This window comes from Rana temporaria, chromosome 3, assembly GCF_905171775.1.
Source record: "Rana temporaria chromosome 3, aRanTem1.1, whole genome shotgun sequence".
Taxonomy (NCBI): Eukaryota; Metazoa; Chordata; class Amphibia; order Anura; family Ranidae; genus Rana; species Rana temporaria.
Window position 1 is genome coordinate 476,451,100 of NC_053491.1, and position 17,008 is coordinate 476,468,107.

The following is a 17,008-nucleotide window of genomic DNA, read 5'->3' on the forward strand; positions in this document are numbered from 1 at the left end:
CTGCACAGAACCCCCCCCCCATGAAAATACTCCTTCCCCTGCACAGACCCCCCCCCATGAAAATACTCCCTCCCCTGCACAGACCCCCCCCATGAAAATACTCCCTCCCCTGCACAGACCCCCCCCCCGTGAAGATCCCCCAGTCGGCCGTGGCCATCCCCCTGCCCGTGCCCGTGCCCGTGGGCAGCCCAGAAGGAGCACTCGGCAACATCCTTAAGTTGCAGGGGTACTTTTGATTTTTTTTTTTTTTATACTGTACTTATGATTTGGTTTATGTGTGTGAATGATGTGTGAATGTGGGGGGGTGGCATTCCTGAAAACATAAGGGTGTCACCCTCAGTTTTGGTGGAGTATGGATCCCCAGGACCAGGGAGAAGTCATCCTAGGTTCCTGAATGGTGTATGAATGCACAGTGACATAATTGGAGCCGTGGCGGGGCGTTACTGCTCCCAAGTACCAAAGGGGGGGGGGGGTACTTGGATCTAATCCAATTCGATGTGCATGTGATGTGTCTGTGCTAGGGACCACAGTGACGTGCATTCATGCATTCTCATTGTGAGATAATTAATGTGCGAAAAACATTCTCATTGTCATATAAGTAATGTGCATTTTATGTGCAAAGAAAATGTTTAAAGGTCACATAATCTCTGTGATTTTTTCTGGGCAAAGCAAAAAAATAAAGATAATTAGGGTCCATTTACTGGGCAAAGATGCCTTCAGACAGTTGTCTCCTTATTGCCTGGCCCTCAGCAGACCGGGTAGAGGGGTTTGGGGGGGGGATTGCCTGGGTGGGGGGTTAGGTCAGGACATATCTCAACATGCAGGCCCCTTCTCACAGCAAAATTATGGAGGATGCAACATGCCCCAATAATTTGGCAGACAAAGTCTGGGGAATACAAGAGTGTACCCCCAGTCTTGTCAAGGCATCTGAATCTGGACTTGAGAAGGCCAAATGTCCGCTCTACTATTGCCCGGGTCTGGATGTGCACCTCGTTGAATTTGCGTTCTCCGGGTGTTTGGGGGTTCCTAAAGGGGGTCATCAGGTGGGGTCCCAACGCATATCCAGTGTCACCTGTAAGGGAAAAGACAGGAGGATATTAGTCATGCATGTGCCCCTTGTGATGTCTGCATCATGGGGGGGGGGCATACCTGACACCAATGTCACTCACCAATCAGCCAGCTGTCTCCATACACATTCTGCTCCAAGTCTTGGTAGATCTTGGTCTGCCGTAGGATGTAACTGTCGTGGCACGACCCTGGAAACTTGGCACAAACGTGCCAGATGAGGCCATGGGCATCTACGATCACCTGGACGTTGATCGAATGCCAGCCTTTCCTGTTTCTGAACAGGTGTTCAGTTTCATGGGGGGGCTGTAGTGCCACATGGGTGCAGTCTATCGCCCCGATGGTCCTTGGGAAGCCAGCAATGCTGTAGAAGTCTGTCATGGCTTGCAGACGCTGCTCCTCCTGGGTGGGCATCACAAACTGGTTGGTCATGCGCCGCAGTATGGCAGGGACCACCTGATGGACACATCTGCTCATTGTCGACTGCACCATCCCAGCCAGACCTCCAGATGCACGCTGGAATGATCCACTGGATAAAAAATGGAGGGTTGCCATCACTTTATGAAGAGGTGTCAGGGCATGGGAGCGTCTGGTTGGGGTGATAAGATCCTCATGAAGTAGTTGGGTGATCTCCAGGATGGCCTCCCTATCAAACCTGTAGTTGCCATACACCTCATAATCTGGCATTTGCAAAAGATCACGCCGTGGACGATAAACTCTCGCCTGTGCCCTCATCCTCCTCCTCTGTGCCCTCCTCCTCCTTTGTGCCTGTAAGGCAGCAAGTGCCGTCAGAATCATAGCTGGCCCTGGCATTTTTCAACAAAGATCCTTCTCAACTATAGCTCTAAGCTCTAGTCACTACCTACAGCAAACCCTTCCACAGCATGTGTAAAATTAGGGCTGGTTTTATAATGTGGAAATTTAGTCAGGAAAACTAACAGGTGCGCACAGGGCGGAAAATACGGCGCACACACTTAATTTTGAGAATCGCCCTAACTCCCTCATTTGCATCTTTGCCTATCAAAAACAGCGGCGAGACTAGCGTAATTTGCGCCCGGGGATGCGCAGGTGTAACTAATTTAAGTACGGCTGAAAATACGGAAATCTTTGCTTAACTCGTTTTGAAGATCGTGCGCAAATATACGCGCCGTGTAAATTTAGAAAACTGGAGTTAAGTCTGCGTATCTCTTTTGGGAATCAGGCCCAATATTTTTTACTTTTTGCAAAAATCTATAAAAAATAAAAAAAATCATAGTTTAGGCCATTACGTATTCTTCTACATATTTTTGGTAAGTTTTATGGCATTTTTATTAATATTTTTTTTACTAGTAATGGCGGCGATCTGCAATTTTTATCATGACTGCGACTTTATGATGGACACATCGGACACTTTTGACACATTTTTGGGACCATTGTCATTTTTACAGCGACCAGTGCTATAAAAATGCACTGATTACTGTGAAAATGACACTGGCAGTGAAGGGGTTAATCGTTAGGTGACGATGACGGGGTTAAGTGTGTCCTAGGGAGTGCTTCTAACTGTAGGGGGATGGGCTATGTGTGACACGAAACTGATCACCGCTTCTGAATTACAGGAAGCTGTGATCACTGTCCTGTCACTAGGAAGACTGGGAAAATGCTTGTTTACATCAGAATTTTCCCGTTCTTCCTCACCGTGAGACGATCGCAGGTATCCTCGCGGACATAGAGTCTGCGGGACACGCGGTCGAGCTTACGGGCGGGTGTCCACGATGCCTACTTTTAAAGGGGACGTATATATACGTCCTCCTGCCTGCCCGTACCATTCTGCCATTGTATATCGTCGTGTGATGGTCGGGAAGCAGCTAGGCAAATGATATCATACACCCCAATAGTCTTCAGTAGAGGAGGATGGGTTTTCTCAGCTAAGCAGACCCTCTTGCTTGCATGCCTGAGCTAAGGGCAGAGAAATTCCAGGAAGTAAATTCTACATCATCTGCCCTTACTCAAGATGGCCACAGCCAGCAATGCTAGAGAGGTGTTTTTTTAATGATTTCCCAGCAAAATAAAGCATGGAGACATGGATGGATGGGGAAATTTGCTTTGAATATTAAAAATGAATTAACTATTTTTTTTTTTTTTTTGTAATGCTCAGATGCCATGTAGTTCCACTTCAATTTCTTTAAATAAGAACTGCTCAAACACATAAATCCACAAGGATAAAATAAGTGGTGTGGATAATATGCCCCCCTGAGATTTTTTACTGCAACCCCATATCAGACTAGATCTGACCCTGCAGGATTCAGAATCTAGGAGAGATTTTGGTTGCGAAAGAACCTCCAACACTGATTATGGGTATATTAAAAAAAGGAAAGGTGATGGGACTTTGCATGAGGCATGTCATTGCAAATAATAATGCATGATATATATATATGTAAATATGAGGTTTATCAAGCTCGATAAAGGAGCGCGACTGCCGCGTCATCGCAGTACGCCCGCTCAAGAAGCGTGTCGCATGCCAGTGATGTCACTGCCGCCATTCTGCTTGAACAAACTCCATCCTGCCTGGCTTGAAAGTTTTTCCCACCGCCGCCGGCTTCAACACCTGACAGCGGTGAAGGACAGCTCCCCACAGCACAGTGCTCAGCAGGATAAGGACCAAAAGTGACAGACCTGATGACTTCCTCCAAAGATTTTATGTATAAATGCCTATTTGAACTCTACCAAATGTGAGTTGCCTGTACTTATTTACATATTAAATTGCTTAAAACATCTACACTTAGAGGCGCCTCTTCCCTTGCTCTTTTTGTTACAGTCTTGGAACATGGTTTCTGTTCCCCTATGATGGCAGCCCTGAGGTTATATTTGTGACCCCTGCAAAAACTTTTCTCCATCCATCCCTGGACTTTTTTCCCCTAAACCTGTACCTCCCTGAGCTTGGACTCTTCTATACTGTGCAAATCTCGTGTACATTATTACTATTATTTCTATTATCACTTTTATCATTACCATACTTTATAATATCAAGGAATTCTTGTATTCAGGTTTTGCGCATTTTCTCCTTGTTTACTTCCATCGTCCAATGATGTGCAGGCAAAAGTGTTTTTTTTTGTTGCATGTGATTGGGTATTCTTTGTACAGGGAAGCTTTACTGCATTTACTAAGCTCTTAGCAGAGTGCACAATCTATTTTCCTTTAGTAAATCCACCCCATGGTGTCTGTTTGCACAATCAATTTTTTTACCTGTTGACATTTTCCCTTTAAAATGACTGCTTATATAGCTTTAAGTAACTATATAAAAAATAAAATAAACTACTTGGAAAAAGTTTTATTTGTATCCAATATAATGCTTTACATTTACAAGCATAGGCACACAAGGGCTTTGTCTACTCTCTATGGGATCCTCACAATCTCTACATAGATTGTGTATAAATATTTCTTCTTTGTCGGTAAGGGTTTATTCAACAGTATTAATCAGCATTTCAAGTGAACTGTGTGTGTTTTTTGTATTGTACAGATAGAAGACAGCTTTTTCAGCTTCTTTCCCTTTATCCTCCCTAGTTCTAACTTTTATTTATTTGATGCATCATTTACTCAGTTTGTGTTTATGGTTTACACATAAAATAAGATCAAAAATTATCTTTTAATTCTTGTAAAATAAATATATGTTTATATAAATATATTGCATTCAGTAATTTAAAATAAAATCATACATACTGGTGCTGATTTATATAAAAAACAAAAAACAAATATGGTTCAAGATCATGGATCGTTTTTGAATGGTGTAAGTGCATTTTATTTTTCCTCTATTTAACATATGTTTTTCTTCTCTTCTGTCATGGAGATTTTAGGTATTATTTTTAATATTATGGGGCTCATTCGATGCTATGTATTTTAATACATGTCAATGCATGTACATAGATTAGCCATTGGTTTAAATGGTGTTCGTTGACATCTGTAATTCTGTACAATGCGTTGACCAACATATTCAGTTATTGATGCATTGCCATGCTTTATAGGGTCTCCTGATAATTATAGCAGCACATAAGAGCCAGGGTTGCCAACCGACAGTATTTTTACTGGCAGACAGTAAAAAATAGACATGTGCACACTGAAATATTTTGTTTCCAAAGTTTGTTTTCGTCCGAAAAATACATTTATTTAGTTACTCCCGAAATTATTTATTTATTTATTTTGTTTTTCGTTGGAAATTGCATTCGATCTAAAATCCGAACAAATTAAGGTTGAATCTGTCATTGAAGGCTTATGGTGTCTGTCGAATGTTCCGCCTACAAGCTATGGTAAAATTCTAATGTTGTATGACTAGTAATAATTATATTTATTAATTATTATTTCTAGTCAACCAACATTAGAATTTTTCTATAGCCTATGGGCCGAGCATTTGACCGGAAATGTACGAATGCGGCGTCGTACAGTTTAGCTGCTCCGTTGAATCTTCTTAGAACTATCAACAGACACCTCAAGCCTTCAATGACAGATTCAACGTTTGTATGTTTTTCGATGCTTTGTCGAATCTTCATCGTTCATGTTGAATTGTCAAGTTAGTTAGCTATTTTACTGCTCCTCCTCTTTGGTTACAATCAGCCAATAACATTCATCATCATCATTATTTTTATTTTACTTCCCCCACCCAATTTCAGCAGTGATCTTTTCTCTCTATAATGTCGAATCTTTTCTCTCTATAATGTCGAATCTTTTCTCTTTATAATGTCGAATCTTTTCTCTCTATAATGTTGAATCTTTTCTCTCTATAATGTTGAATCTTTTCTCTCTATAATGTTGAATCTTTTCTCTCTATAATGTCGAATCTTTTCTCTCTATAATGTCGAATCTTTTCTCTCTATAATGTTGAATCTTTTCTCTCTATAATGTCAAATCTTTTCGCTCTATAATGTCAAATCTTTTCTCTCTATAATGTTGAATCTTTTCTCTCTATAATGTTGAATCTTTTCTCTCTATAATGTTGAATCTTTTCTCTCTATAATGTCAAATCTTTTCGCTCTATAATGTCAAATCTTTTCTCTCTATAATGTTGAATCTTTTCTCTCTATAATGTTGAATCTTTTCTCTCTATAATGTTGAATCTTTTCTCTCTATAATGTCGAATCTTTTCTCTCTATAATGTTTAATCTTTTCTCTCTATAATGTCAAATCTTTTCTATCTATGTAGAATAATCTTGGATTAATAGAGTTAAGGTTAGGCACATTCGACCAACGAAAACAAAAATAAAGCATTTGTTATGTCAAGTCTTTCGGTTTTCGTATTCTGTGCGTTCGTTTTCGTTTGTTAAAACGATAACTAAAATACCTGAAATTCGGACGAAAATGCATTCGGACGAAAACAAATGCACATGTCTAGTAAAAAACAGGCAATTTTCTCCTGCCAGTAAATGCCGGTATAAAATATGGCTGTGACGCTTGGCTCGGTCCGGAGCCAGCCGGGACCATCTGAATGCCTGCTACAGTGTGTTCGGGGCGGCTCTGGCGGAGGCAGTGCCTGAGCATGTCCTGTGATGTCATGGTGCCAGGGAGCCAAGCAGAGCAGCCAGAGCCTCCTATGTGGGTCGGGAGCAAGGCAGGCTGGGAGCGGGACTGTCAGTGCTGTTAAGACTGGAGTGGACTGGAGGGATCACCTGATGTGGAGAGTGACCGTCGCTGTGACTCAGGAGGGGACATGTCGTGACGGTGATCTGTGCTGCGGCACACACTGCTGTCATTGTCACTGTAAAGCCTCGTACACACGGCCCGGAATCTCGCCAGGAAAAAAACATTGTTTTTCCTGACGAGACTCTTGGCAAGATTCTCTTGCCGGCCGTGTATACACACACACCATTCCAAAGAACCGCCGTTCTTTTGAATAGCATTAACTTGGTGACGTCATCGACTATGACGAGCATGCGCTCGTCACATTTGATGCCGACGCCACCATCTTGCTTCGCCCTACCTATGCCTTGGAAGCTATCGCGCATGCGTCAAAGTCATTTTGAGCATGTGCAGGTTTCCACGGTGACAGGTAAGTATACAGACGCTCAGGTTTCTTCTTTTTTACATTTTTGTGGACTTGGACATTGTTTTGCTAAACTACTCTAATCCAGCCCCTATCCTACTCCCCACAACCAAAAGACTAATGATTTATTAGTAAAAGAGTTAGGAGATCTAATTATACTCCTTGAGATAACACAAGGACTGGACAACTTTGGATTTGGCATAATCACCATGTTTTTTTCACTTATTGAACAGGTATAACAAAACATGTTTGTGGTATAATAAACATAACAAAATAGTGCAAATAAGAGAAGTTCATTGTTATAGTTTGCATACACTTTTAAGGGTTTAATTATTAAAAATTTGCTGTGGGAATGTCTCAAGCATTTGCAGAGACATGCAGTAGTTTCAGTGGGGAACATTGATTCAAAAAACTATTAGATAAGCACCTGAACAACCACAACATACAGGAATGTACAATGTAATACTGACATATAATCACACACATAGGTTGGACTTCATGGAGCTCCATATGGTGGTTACAATGTGGTATTTACCTGATTAAAGTATTAGTTAACATTTAGGGAAATTAGGGGATTATTTGTTATAGCTCTGTAAATGCATACAGCATTTTTTATAAATATATTATTATTATTATTATTATTATTATTATTATTATTATTATTATTATTATTATTATTATTATTATTATACAGGATTTATATAGCACCAACAGTTTGCACAGCACTTGACGGCAACATGAGGGCAGAGAGTACAGTTACAATGCAATTCAATAAAGGCAGAATCAAAGGACCCTGCTCATTAGAACTTACAATCTACGATGGAGGGTCAAGTGATACAAAAGGTAATAACTATTTGGGATGACCTGATGGAGAAAATAAAAGTACAGTTGTTAAGTAGGGGCAGAATAGGCTTCTCTGAAGAGGAGGGTTTTCAGGAAACATCTAAAACCAAAGAGAGTAGGAGATAGTCGGACAGATTGGGGTAGGGAGTTCCACAGGATAGGAGAGACTTGGGAAAATAGACACCTTGTGCCCTGTATGAAAATTCCGACAGCAAAAGTCCGATGTGAGCTTTTGAATGGAAATTCCAACCGTGTGTATGCTCCATTGGAGTTTTGCTGTTGGAATTTCTGCCAGAAAAAGATTGAGAGCTGGTTCTCAAATTTTTGGACAGAAAAAATTCCTATCGGAAAATCCGATTGTCTGTAGCAATTCTGAAGTGCAAAATTCCGACGCATGCTCGGAAACAATTCAACGTATACTCAGAAGCATTGAACATAATTTTCTCGCCTTGATGTAATGTTGTACATCACCGCATTCTTGACAGTCAAAAGTCCAGAGAACTTTTGTGTGAGCGTGTGTATGCAAGCCAAGCTTGAGCGGAATTCCGTCTGAAAAACCATCCAAGATTTTTCCGATGGAAAATCTGATCGTGTGTACGGGGCATAAGGGTCATGTTGTGTTACTAGGCTACATGGATGTTTGTAAACTATTTTACTTACTCATGATTTTTGTATAGAAAACACAACACCAAACACTGCCAGCAGTGCCAGCACACTTCTCAGTAGCAGAAACCAATCTAAGGTATCATTAGTTCTAATTTCTAATACTAATTTGTGTTTGTTTGTTTTTTGTTACACAAAGGCATCACATAAGAACAATACCACAGTTATTTTCCTTCTGGGGTTCCATGACATGGGCAGATTTAATGTATTGCTCTTCATCTTGCTGCTTATCGTTTACTGTGTGACAATATGTGGCAACTCCTTGATCATCACACTGGTGTCCATCAGCAAGAACCTTCACTCTCCCATGTACTTCTTCCTCACCCAACTATCCATAGCTGACATCTTGTTGACTACAGATATTTCCCCTTTCATGCTAAATATTGTACTACATGAAGGGACCTCCATATCTTTTCCTGGATGTATTACTCAGCTTTATTTTTTCATTTTAGCTGAGGGTTTCGAATGTCTTCTTCTGACGATGATGTCCTACGACCGCTACCTGGCTATTTGTTCTCCATTGTATTATTCCTCCATTATGAACCACATGCTTTGCATTAAATTAATTGTTGCCTCTTGGTTCTTAGGCTCTTTGGTTGCACTGATTCTGGTACATGGAATAGCTCAACTATATTTCTGCAGGTCAAATACGATTGACCATTTCTTCTGTGATTTTTACCCTGTGATGGACATTTCTTGCTCAGATATGTCTTTGCCTCAAATAGAAGCCCCCTTATTGTGCTTTCTCGTGATTGTCCTGCCATTCTTTGTGATAGTAATTTCATATGTGTGTATTGTTTTAACCATAATAAAAATATCTTCCAGCTCTGGAAAACTAAAATCCTTCTCAACGTGTAGCTCCCACCTGACAGTGGTGTCCATATTTTATGGGACTCTAATTGCCACATACATAATTCCAAATGAAGGACAGACAAAGATTCTCAGTAAAACGTTGGCATTTCTATACACTGTGTTCACCCCACTACTAAATCCTTTTATATACAGTTTGAGGAATGAAGACATTAAAGAAGCTTTAAGAAGAATCATATATAAGCAAAATGCTTCCTATTCAAAGACTTGAATGAAACATACGAAACAACTTGATGTATAAACTTTTTCTAATAATCCCCAAGCATTACCATAACATTTTCTATGGGCCTATGCAGTTGACTTATTTATGTGTTTATATTAAAACAAATTAATTAATCAATAAAGTTAGGTAACTAATTCACCAACAGTTGTGTTTTAAAAAAATTGTATTTCCCCAAAAAATTGTTGTTCTTGTTAAAATGTAAATTATTACATATTATCATTATTATTCATGTTTTATATAGCACCAACAGTTTGTGCAGCACTTTATAAAATAGAGGGAGATAGTACAATTACAATACAATTCATGGAGCTTACATTCTAAAGGGTGGGGGGGGGTGCTACAAAAAGTCATGGCTACAGGGAATGATCTGATGGAGGTGGTTGAAGCACCATTTTTAGCTGGATGTGGGGTAGGCTTCCCTGAATAAATTCAATAAAGGATCACCTAAAAGTGGACAGGGCAGGAGCTAACTGGCCATACTGGGGTAGGGAGTTCCAAAGGACAGAGGAGGTTCTCAAGAGGTCCTGAAGGCGATCATGGGTAGAGGTGACGAGGGAGCTAGAGAGCAAGATGTCTTCGGTGGAGCAGAGTGGACAATTTTGGCAATATCTTGAGATGAGGTTGGTGATGTAGCTGGGGTCAATGTTATGAATGCTTTGTACATTGTAGTTAATTTTTTTTTCTTTACAATGGGCTATTGGAAGCCAGTGAAGGGATTGGCAGAGAGGGCAGCAGCCACAGATGGGTTAGTGAGGTGTATAAGTATAGCAGCAGCATTTATGATAGACTGAAGGGGGTAGCCTGTAAAGATAGCCGGCAAGAAGGGAGTTGCAGTAGCCAAGGCGGGAGATAATCAGGGAGTGAATAAGTTGTTTTTTGGTGTCATTAGTTAAGAAGGGGGAAATTCTGGAACTGTTATGGAGGCTAAGGTAGCAAGATTTAGAAGGTGATTGGATACGGGCCTTGAAGGAGAGGTCAGAATTTAGGATTAAACCTAACACCTTGGATACATTTGTATTCAATACGTTTACTGACAGCCAAATTTGAAAGGAAATTACATTAACTATAATTTATTGGGTTAGTAATTATTAGTTAAAACAGGAAAAACAATCAGCGCAAACAACCAATGTGAATAAACAAAATGAAATGTTAGCTGAACACAAATAGGTAATCACAAGCCTATAGAAACAATACAAAACAATGGATATGTGCAGCGCAAATAAAGTAATAAATGAAACAGTGATATACAAATCACAAAACATATATATATATATATATATATATATATATATATATATATATATATATATATATATATATATATATATATAATATAAAAGTCCCCAATAGTAAGACCAAGGTAAGGATGAAGTCCCTCGTGAAGAAGGTGAGTTTGAATCTTCTACTGGTGAGCATGACAACAGAATCCTCCACCACACACACACAATGTGCTTACCAGAAAAGGTGGACCTCTCTGTGGGAGAAGGTCATGTGAACATGTATCCAACAAGGGATAATACGAAATTATCCATGCAGCAGGAGTGTCTCCAAACAGGTGAGAGCCCTAGTTTTGCTGCTCACCTGTTTGGAGACACTCCTGCTGCATGGATCATTTCATATTATCCCTTATTGGATACATGTTCACATGACCTTCTCCCACAGAGAGGTCCATCTTTTCTGGTAAGCACATTGTCCATTGTGTGGAGGATTCTGTTGTCATGCTCACCAGCAGAGGATTCAAACTCACCTTCTTCACAAGGGACTTTATCCTTACCTTGGTCTTACTATTGGGACTTATATATATATATATATATATATATATATATATATATATATATATATATATATATATATATATATATATATGTTGTGATTTGCATATCGCTGTTTCATTTATTAGTTTATTTCCGCTGCACATACCCATTGTTTTGGTAATTATTAGTTAGTTAGTTAGTTAGTTAGTTAGTTAGTTAATTAGTTATTCTTTTGAATTTTGGTATTTTCTTTCTTATTTTTGGATTTTCGGATTTTCTAATTTAAGAATGTTCTAATTTAAGAATTTACAAATGTTCTAATTTACAAATTGCGATCATAACGAATGACCCAAAAAAAAAAAAAAAAAAACACATTTTTCAGCAGTGCATATGTCTAGCATGCAATGCCAAGATGCAGCAAGCAATACCAGCAGACTGTTATCATGTATTAAAAAAAGGGTATTTACACAAGAGATACAGCTCTAACTTTTTCACTTTACAAAGCTCTGGTACTCAGCAAGAACATCCTTGAACTGAAGAGAGTTCAGAGAAGGGCAACAAAGCTAATACGGGGACTGGAAGACTTCAGGTCTGAGGAATGACTACCACCAGTAAACCTACTCTCCCTGGAGAAGAAATGCTTGAGAGGGGATATTATTGCCATATTCAAATATCGATGATTCTAGAATTAGGAAAAAATGGTTCAGTCTCAGGTCGCTTAACTCCTTCACGCCGACTTAACACATATATTCAGCCTCACTGGACTGGGCTTTTTGTTCTGGGGCCAAGGTCTCTCCTGAACTAAAGATCAGTACCCGGAACTACTGATTCCGGGTCACCTGATCACTGTGGAAGCTTCTGATTGGTCATCCATGGACTCGTGGACCTTTGGCAGTGCATAAAATATTGGCACTTTTGGTAAGTCCACCTTGAGGAATTCAACAGTGTCTTTGTCAATGAAATTAATTCAAGAATGGCAAACAGTCTTTTTTGATCACTTTCCTGGTTGATGATAGGGATGGGAGTATACAATTGTCTATTGTTGAGTATTCGTTGACACATTCTCAAATATTTTAATGTCTATTGTAATGCAGATCTTTCATTCTGTGTTAGGTTATCCTGTTGGAGTTGCTCCCATCTCAATCTCCTCATATCATTTGTGACTGCTCGTACAAAGAAGGCTACTTCTGCAACTGAAGATGGGGGGGGGCAGAAAATATACAGCTAAATTTAAAATAAATTATTATTTTTTGGGCGAGTTTTCCTTTGATAATAAAAAAATCAGTAGATATCCATTACCATTTACCACCTAAGGCCCTGTACACACGATCGAACATGTCTGCTGATACTGGTTCGCAGACCAGTTTCAGCAGACAGATCTGACCATGTGTACAGCCTAGCAGACAGGTTTCCAGCAGACAAAAGTTTTAAAACATGCTTTAAAACGTATCTGCTGGAAACCCGTCCGTCCGACATGTCCGCTGGTTAGTACGCTTAACCAGTGGAGTGAAATCTCCTGCATGCGCCGAATGGATTCAACGCATGCGTGGAAGCATTTTACTTCCTGGTTTGCAGACGCGGCGGCGTCAACGTCACTGCCACGTCACGGCGCTGTCTGTCCGCAGGGATTTTGGTTTGATGGTGTGTACAACCATCAGACCAAAATCTCCTAGCAGACATGTCCGATGAAAACGGTCCGCGGACCGTTTTCATCGGACATGTTCGAGCGTGTGTACAGGGCCTTACGAATAGACATGTGCACAACACAACATTTCATTTTTGTTTTTGATTTGTTTCGTCTTGTTCCGTAGGTTCATAAAGATTCGTAATTTTGTAATATGCAAGTTTTCCTATTTGGACCCTTTCGTCATTTCGTAACAGTTTTATTTTCGTTTATACTGAATGATTCGTAATTCTGTCTAATTTATTTTCGTTGATTCGAAATTCGTAATTTTGTTAGATAATCATTTTTGTTTAATGGATTCGTAATTTTGTATTTTCTTTCGCAATCTCGTATTTTAGTTTAATTTTCAACACGCGGCTAATCCATATTAGGATAGACTTTCTCTTAACCTCCCTGGCGGTATGATTCTGTCAGAAAAAACATGCTAAAAGCGGTACCATTATTTGCAAGGAAATTTGGCGTTTTATATTGTAGGTCTGTAATTTTTAGAAATAACTCACTTAAATCTGACCAAACAAGATTCTAATAGGCATCCCAGGTATGACATTTTTTTAAAAACAAAATTATAAATTATAATATAATAAATAATTATAAATAATTATAACAAATAATAATATAATTATAATAAAAATTATTCAATAATGTAATCAAATCAAAATCACTGAAATTTGCTCAGTTGCAGAATTGTTGCTGTCATTATTTATTTTTTTTTTATGACGAATTTCCCCACAAATCGCTATCGCACAATTCTGCAAGTGATTATAATTTATTATCGCTGTTTTTTAGCTGATCTAAAACAATTTTTGACATAAAGGGACACTTTTGGTTGCTATGGACAATCTACAGTTTGCAGGGAGAAAGAAACGTTTTTATTATATAAAATGACATGCATGACACAGGACAGACCACTAGGGACAAGGGGTGTGTGTTTTTTTTACATACAGTACTGTAATCTATAAGATTACAGTATACTGTATGTAATGTGTTTGTTTACTTTTTTGAATTTGGCGCCGTTCTCCGTCCCCGTGCGTCGTAACGTCGCAGGGAACGGAGATCGGCGTCACACGGAGGCACTGTGTGAATCGAGCGAGGTCCCACTCGCTCACACAGCGCGGTGGCATCGCTGGATCCAGGGACAAGGTAAGTAACTTGTGCCTGTGGATCTAGCGAGGCAAGCCCGAGTCTGACTCGGGGTTTCCGCTCGCAGCAGGAAAATCTAACCCCGTGTCAGACTCGGGAAGACCGCCAGGCAGGTTAAGCCTCGTACACACGGTCTGACTTTTTGCCAACAAACTTCAAAATTAGCATTTTCCAAAAAGATCCGACGTGTGTACGCTCCACCAGACAAACTTTTTTGGTTTCAACTCCCTTCGGGCAAAAATCCACAGAAAAGTCTGATCGTGTGTACGAGGCTTTACACTCTCCTACAGTATGTGACTCAGCACAAAAGAGACAAGCTGATTGGCTAAGATATTAAAGTGGAGGTTCACCCTATAACACATTTCTAACACTATATGCAGCCCAGTTCTGCAAATAAAATGACACTGACCTTTTTTTATTTTTTTCCTGTAGATATCGTTTAGCCATAGAATTCACCGCGGCTTCCGGGTAGGGAATCCCGCGGGAGTGGGCATTCCTATTGACATGCCAATTGATTGACATGCTAAATGACGGCGCACACAGCACATCACGACTTCCCGAAAGAAGCTCGGGTCGGCTCGGCTCTATTCGGCGCCGGTGCGCAGGCGCCGAATAGAGCCGAGCTGACTCGAGCTTCCTTCGGGAAGTCGTGATGTGCTGTGTGCGCCATCGTTTAGCATGTCAATCAATTGACATGTCAATAGGAACGCCCACTCCCGCGGGATTCCCTACCCGGAAGCCGCGGTGAATTCTATGGCTAAACGATATCTACAGGGGAAAAAAAAAGGTCAGTGTCATTTTATTTGCAGAACTGGGCTGGATATAGTGTTAGAAATTTTTTATAGGGTGAACCTCCACTTTAAGTAAGATACATCACTCACTAACTACACTGCCCATTCGAAAGAACAATACAAGTACACACATTTACGAACAGACAAAGAAACGGATTTACAAAACACACAAATGAAAATACGAACAGACAAAGGATTTAAAATACAGAATGCATATCGTTCTTTATTGATGTTATTTTTCGTTCTTTCGCTTTTTCAGTGTTTCGTATTTTAGTAAGATTGTCCAATCGTACGTTCGTATTTTCGCTTGTTCGTTATTTGGCTTATTCGTAATTCCGTAATTTTCGTATTTTGGTTCTTTCAGCTTTACGGATGTTCGAATTGATCCGAATGTACGAATACTAACAAATTTGTATGAAAATCCATTTGTTACAAACGGCAACGCACATGTCTACTAATGAAAGCCCAAGTTGTCCAGGTAAAATTCACCTGAATACACAAAGTAGTTGTGATGATATTTACAGTTTTATTAACACATGTCAAAGTTGCAAAACTGTGCTTAGGCATTAAAGTGATACTAAAGCTTTGTTGTTGTTTTTTTTAAATAACAAACATGTCATACTTACCTCCAATGTGCAGCTTGTTTTGTACAAAGTGGCCCCAAACGCCGTCTTCTGGGGTCCCTCGCCGGCTCCTCGCATCAGATAACCCCCTAGGAGAAGCGCTCTCTTTGGGGTTACCTTGCGGGCGCGCTCCCGTGTCTGCGCCTGTGGATCTTTGGATTTTATTGACAGCAGTGGAAGCCAATGGCTGAGCTGCTATCAATCTATCCTATCAAGACCCGAGAACCCTGCGCAGAAAGACTGTGCATCCTCGCTGGGGGGGCGGCGACTGCCAGAAGTTTTTTCACCCCGGCCCATTTACACTACGCCACCGTAACTTAGAGCGCAAGTTCTTTCTGAATACGGGACCTGCCGCTCTAAGTTACGGCGGCGTAGTGTATCTGAGATACACTACGCCCGCCTAAAGATAGGCGATTCTCTCTGAATCTGGCCCATTTTTTGGTAAAAAAAAATGCAATAAGTGTATATTGATTGGTTTGCGCAAAAGGTATAGCGTCTACAAAATAGGGAATATATTTATGGCATTTTTATTATTAATTTACTAGTAATGACATTATGGTGGACACATCGGACACTTTTGACATTATTTTGAGACCATTGTCATTTATACAGCGATCCTATATGCATTAAGGTGAAAAAACATCAGGGTTTACAACCCCTTTAACATTAGCAAATGTGTGCAACTGTTGGACAAGACAATTTGTTTTTTTTCAGGCTGGCTGGTAAGTTGAGCTAATATATATATATATATATATATATATATATATATATATATATATATATATATATATATATATATATATTTATATTTTTTTTTGATTGACATGCATCGCCCTTCCATGAACTCCTTTCTGTTAAGGTCAGTTATATGTTGGGGTGGTTGTCGTTGTTTTGTACTCACTTTGATGGTTGCATTGATACCTCTCATGTGTGGAGCAATTTATGCTCACATACATATGCTTGCCCTACACTGCATATGTTATTTTTCTTATTTTTTCATTACTATTTTAATTTTTTGTCATTTAGCTTTATTATTATCACAAGTAGGCTAAAAAGAATCCAATGTAATAACATGGGCAGGTGACAGGTCTCCCCTGCCCTTCACTGCAGCTAATAAAGCACAGATCTTGCTTAACCACTTCAGCTCTGGAAGATTTGGCTGCTTAATGACCGGGCCATTTTTTGCGATGCGGCATTGCGTCGCTTTAACTGACAATTGTGCAATCGTGCAACGTTGTACCCAAACAAAATTGATGTCCCTTTTTCCCCTTAAATAGAGCTTTCTTTTGGTGGTATTTGATCACCTTTGCATTTTTTTTTGCGCTATAAACAAAACACAAAAAAG

The 17,008-nt window shown here is 39.8% G+C and overlaps 1 protein-coding gene across 1 annotated transcript; it reads left to right on the forward strand.

Annotated features, from left to right (window-relative positions):
- The first annotated feature begins 7,833 nt into the window (after positions 1 to 7,833).
- LOC120930721 (olfactory receptor 1468-like) lies at positions 7,834 to 9,706 on the forward strand. The gene is made up of 2 exons (XM_040341897.1): positions 7,834 to 7,915; positions 8,593 to 9,706. Exons 1-2 carry the CDS (start codon positions 7,834 to 7,836, stop codon positions 9,657 to 9,659), a joined length of 1,149 nt encoding a protein of 382 aa, XP_040197831.1. The 3' UTR covers positions 9,660 to 9,706.
- Positions 9,707 to 17,008: the final 7,302 nt, after the last annotated feature.

What these genes read in the sequence shown, in the direction of transcription:
- LOC120930721 (XM_040341897.1), top strand. Translation starts at nt 7,834, where the DNA reads ATGCAATTCAATAAAGGCAGAATCAAAGGACCCTGCTCATTAGAACTT. An exon ending in AGGGTCAAGTGATACAAAAG is followed by an intron (nt 7,916 to 8,592) that starts GTAATAACTATT and finishes ATTTTTGTATAG; the next exon opens with AAAACACAACACCAAACACT.